General features: G+C 40.1%; 1 protein-coding gene across 1 annotated transcript; it reads right to left on the bottom strand.

Annotated features, from left to right (window-relative positions):
• Window positions 1-3,313: 3,313 nt before the first annotated feature.
• LOC143024508 (uncharacterized) lies at window positions 3,314-4,924 on the bottom strand. The gene has a single exon (XM_076183318.1). It carries the CDS (start codon window positions 4,922-4,924, stop codon window positions 3,314-3,316), a length of 1,611 nt encoding a protein of 536 aa, XP_076039433.1.
• Window positions 4,925-5,155: the final 231 nt, after the last annotated feature.

The following is a 5,155-nucleotide window of genomic DNA, read 5'->3' as shown; positions in this document are numbered from 1 at the left end:
GAGCTCATATATGGTTTGATCTATGGGTAATGTAATGCTTTGACCTTACACACACACTACACACACACAAACAACCACTTGCCCACTAGAATTGGATTGCCGGCTTGCAGTGCAGCGATGCCCATCTCTATATCTTCACCACTTCCCTCCAATACATATTATTCCCAAGGATGGAAGTCCTGGTTATGGGTGATTAATCATTATGAACCTGGAGTCATTATGTAGACCAAAAAGCACCCTCCCGACATGCTTTTTGTAATATAAATCTATCATATATTTCGTTTATTCGAGTTTTATGTAACTTATGAGGCGGATTCACAGCACATAGGCGCATAAAAAGGTAGGAATGAAGGATAATGCAAGACAACATAAGGCCTACACTAGGCAGTTCCATGACCACATCGGGCAATGATGACGGCTTCGGCCATGGATAAGCGCCTTTGCGGAAGCTTCTCACACCAACAGTGCAGTGAGATGTGGCTTGTCGTCTCCCAAATTCATTATTTTTTAATAAAATCATCTGCTGTCAGCTGGAACAAGCCAGTTAAATGTACCTGACATGAGAAAGTTCATGCGGGTGTTAACCTTTCAGCTTTGAAATTGCCTTCCACATGTATAAAGCAATTTGCTTTCATATTAATAAAAACACTTATGATACGCGACGTAGGACTTATGACATTAAAAGACTAATGAGGTTTTATTTCCATTAAGCAATTTCTTTCGATAACCGTTCAACTTTTAAGATCCCCATGATTCCATTCTACTTCATATCATACGAACGCTGACATGATTAAGAGATAATTACTTCAATGAAATATCAACAGTAATCAATTAGTACGAGGCAGGTCAGGCACGAGTCATCTTTTACAATAGCCATTTCAACTTTAAATGTATCTGACATCACAGGGAACACATGCTCAAATACTCTTGCGAATTTCTTGGATTAACAGACACTTCTGTAACCAATTCCCGATTTCCAAATTATCAATATACGTAAAAGCGAAAGCAAATGGAGACATTCATTGAATAATAATCTCAAAGTCGTTCCTTTCGATGCACAAGGGAGATTCCTTCAGCTGAAGAGAATTGTTTGGCTGCAACCAGAACAATTGCACAAATGGTGAATATCAACAAAAAGGCAAAGTGAGTGAAGGAGGTGCCTCTGGGTGGTGTCACTACTGCCTAAGAGGCGGAGATGACTGCCTCCCGGATACATCACCATTTCTATTTCCTTACCCCTTTTGGGAACGGAGCCTTGAAGGCCGATACTCGTTCTCCGGACCGGACCAGACATTTCCACCGGTGGCTGTTGCCAGCTTTTGAGATACTGCAAGATTTTGACATATCAATGAGGACCCTAAGCCACAGAAGCATACACTGGTTTTTTTTTTTTTTTTTTTTTTTTTTTTTTTAAATAATAAACAAGCACCCAGCTTCGCCGGCATGGCTCCGCCAGGGGTGCTTGGCCTGCGGCGCTGCTCGCTTCGCTCACGGGCGCTTCGCGCCCAGGGCTACGCCCATGGTTGTACAATACCGTGTTATTATCATTGTTTTATTTTCAAACCATTACAATTTTTCTCTTCTTTATAGGGGGAGATACATCTTCATCACTACTACCAATGATTTTGTACAGAAGTTCCTTCACACTCTCTAATTCTTTCTTATGGTTTTCGTTATTTGCTTTCAGGTTGTTCTCGCGTTTTTCCTTCTCGTCCTTCAGTTCCTTCTTGAGTTTCTCATTTTCTTCCTTCAGTTCCCTCTCGCGTTCCATTTCCGCCATTTTGGTGTTATCCTCTCTACCCGAATAGTCGTTATTATAAAACTCTTCGGGCATGATCATGCTGACGGCTTCCTCTTCAGTAATCGAAGGCAATACAGAAATTGAATGATCAGGTTCTTCTTCAGCTATTCGTGCCTCTTCGTTACAACGGATAACTTTCAAGTCCATAAAATCTTCCATTGGGCTCTGTTTCCCAGAACATTTGTCAATGAGGGGAGTTTTTTCGTCTCTTTCGGTAAAAAGTTCTTTATACACGCAATTGCGTGCCGATTTCCTTACATATTCGTCTCCCTGCTTACGGTATCCCATGTACACAATCAGGGAATCGTGGCTTGTTACCCGCGAACACGCTACGTACAGCTGTCCATGAGCAAACACTGGGCTCTGTCTAAAAGTAATCCACAACGATCAAACGTTTGTCCTTGCGATTTGTTGATCGTCATGGCATAGCATAATCTTATAGGAAATTGTTATCCTGGGAAGCATAACCTGTTCACCTCTGTATGTGCCCGTTAAGATATTACCAACAATAATGTTCTTTTGTAGATTAGTGACTATTATTCTTGTTCCATTACACAATTTTGGAGGACAAATATTTCTCATAACCATCACAACAGCCCCGATTTTCATCTTCAACTCGTGAAGAGGGATTGAAGGACTGTTGATAGAATTGTATACTGATGTTTGAATGTCCATTTCATTATCCACAGAAGTATCCTCACTTCGATAGATCTTCGCTTCTGTGTTTAGTCGCTTGAAAACCATGTCGTTAATACAATCAACATCATCGTTAGTAGGAGAAATGATTGTTCTTTTCTCGAAATAAGAAACGTTGAGGAAGTTCTCTTCGAACTTATCGTATACTCTTTTCACCAACTCTTCCCTGTTGTTTGCTATTACTCCAAAATTAGTAGGAAACACATATTCCTCTTTATTTGTTGTTCCCAACTCCAAAAGTTCTTGGGCAAATTGACGATTTAAAACATCATCATTTTTCAACCTCACATTTTGGGTTAGTTCCAAATGAGACAAAGATCCCCAAAAATAACTTGACTTTATACAACAATCAATTTCATCACCTCCACGCACCACTGGAAGAATTTGACGAAAGTCTCCTGCGCATACGAATACCACACCTCCCATAAAACGGTTCACACCCAATATGTCTCGAAGAGTAAGGTCTAAAGCCCTTATGGTGTTTTTGTTAGCCATGACGGCCTCGTCCCACACAATCAAAGAGGTCATTTCAAGTAGATTTGCCATCTCCGTATTTCTCTTCACATTACATGAACGTACTTCATTGTGCTCCATAATAGGTATCCTGAACATGTTATGGGCTGTCCTTCCTCCATGAAGAACAGTTGCAGCAATTCCAGAGGAAGCAACAGCTAACGCTATCTTTTCCTTTGATCAAACCGTGTCCAAGAGAACATTCAAAAGGAATGATTTTCCGGTTCCCCCAGGAGCATTTATGAAAAAGCCATTTTCGGGGTATTTGTGTCCATTTAGTACTCTTTCCATTATAGTGTCGTATCAACATCTCTGTTTCTCGTTCATCAACATTATCTTTTCCTTCACTTCCTCTGCTAGTTTTGCTTTATAATATGACTTTTCTCTACGTACAATATTGGTTAACTTTTGCCCGTTTCTTGAAGGAGGTAGACCGTACTGTTCAATGTTGCTTCCGCCACAATTGTATACCTTTTCTTGTATGTCGTCGAGGGCATCACGGTATATTTCGTCGTTATATTCCGTTAACCCTCTAAGAGAAAGGTAATCACTTGCGAATAAATCCTTTGTTTCTTCCCATATGTTCCTCTGATCCTCCAGATCTGAAAACACCAACATGCTAGCATATGTTGTTCTCAATTGATCCCTGTTGTTGGTATGAGTGATGATTTCCATTATTATTTTCAACCAAGTTTCTTCATCATTCAGTAAACCCATGGCTTTGACTGCTTCCCTGTATGTGTCGTGTGTGATACCGTCCACTGTTCTGAGGTCTTCGTAGGATGAAGGCCCCTTGATGTGTGTCAATAACATACGGAGGTAAAGCAGTTCTACTGTTTTGTTCGTAACGGCCCTTATCCGTCCGAGAGCCGCCGCTGTCCTACTTTTTCTTTCTAACCACTTCGAGTTAGCCTTATCATAAAGGAAATGGTTAGGAATTTCATGATAAAGAAGGGTGGCTGCAAATTCGTTTTCCTTACATAACTTGAAGAATGCTGTAAGTTGAGTATCCTTTGCTGTTTTACGTTGTAAGCTTGCAGCATTTTCGTCCTCCTTGAAAAATATTTCATTTTCGCCTTCCAGATGAAGGTCTAGAGTTGTAACAGTGGGGAAACTTTTGTGTATTGGAAACTTGAATATCTTCCATGTAGCTTCGTTAGCGTTGACGTACCGAGCATCTTGATAATTTCTTACTTCGTTGATGACTTCGTCGTCTTCTTTTGTCTTGGAATACAGTATACGGTCACAACCCTTGTTCACGTACTTAGTCACGTAAGCTATAGCTTTTATGGAGTTTGAACACTCAACGTTTATGTGGGCGTTATATTTCAAACACAAATACGGATTATACGACATAACCCAGGAGTTATCCACATTCACAATGTTTCCTTTGACTTTCTTTTCAAAACTATTGCCTCCTTCTCCTATACCCCTTCTTCTGTACAGTGGGTACCCGTTATTACCGAATAACAGATTATCCCTACACGGTTTAGGAAACCCCTTGCCACAGCAATTTTTTCCTCCCAGAGATTTTGTTTGACAACACACAAGTGATTCATCGAATCCTTTGCAAGGTCCATGGATCAAACATTTTGTAACTATTTTGAATAATTTCGGTTCTTTGTTTTTGTCTGGTATTTCTGCAGATATTATCTTACTAACCAATTCCGTATTGACTGTGTTTTTCATCCATAAGAGAATATGAACATGGGGAAGACCTCTTTTCTGCCATTCTACACTATATAGATACGCCTTTACTTTTCCGAAAACACATCTGACTGTCAAGTCATCTATGAGGCTTTTGATTTTCATCTTGAAAATTCTACTAACTAAATCAGGTCTATCTAATTTGTTTTTCGACGTGCTTTTCGTTTGTGTTGACGACTCCTCTAGTTCTGTCCATGCTGGATTCATCGTAAACGTTATGAAGAAACCATGGAGAACCGTAACTGGACACGAAAGCAAGCGCATCTTGCTGTCGTTGCTTCATGTATCTTGGCCCTCCCACGTATGTTGGAGGTATGATTATCCGCTGCCCTTTATCTTTTCCGTTTTCTCCTGCAAAATGTCAGACCATTCTTTTCTGATATTACTTTGGTTATTTTCAATGAATGCTAACCACATTGACTCAACTTTTACATAATT

This window comes from Oratosquilla oratoria, chromosome 4 (genome assembly GCF_046742065.1).
Source record: "Oratosquilla oratoria isolate Oo_2021 chromosome 4, ASM4674206v1, whole genome shotgun sequence".
Taxonomy (NCBI): domain Eukaryota; kingdom Metazoa; phylum Arthropoda; class Malacostraca; order Stomatopoda; family Squillidae; genus Oratosquilla; species Oratosquilla oratoria.
The sequence above is the reverse complement of the archived record's forward strand: the minus strand, read 5'-3'. Positions and strand labels throughout refer to the sequence as shown.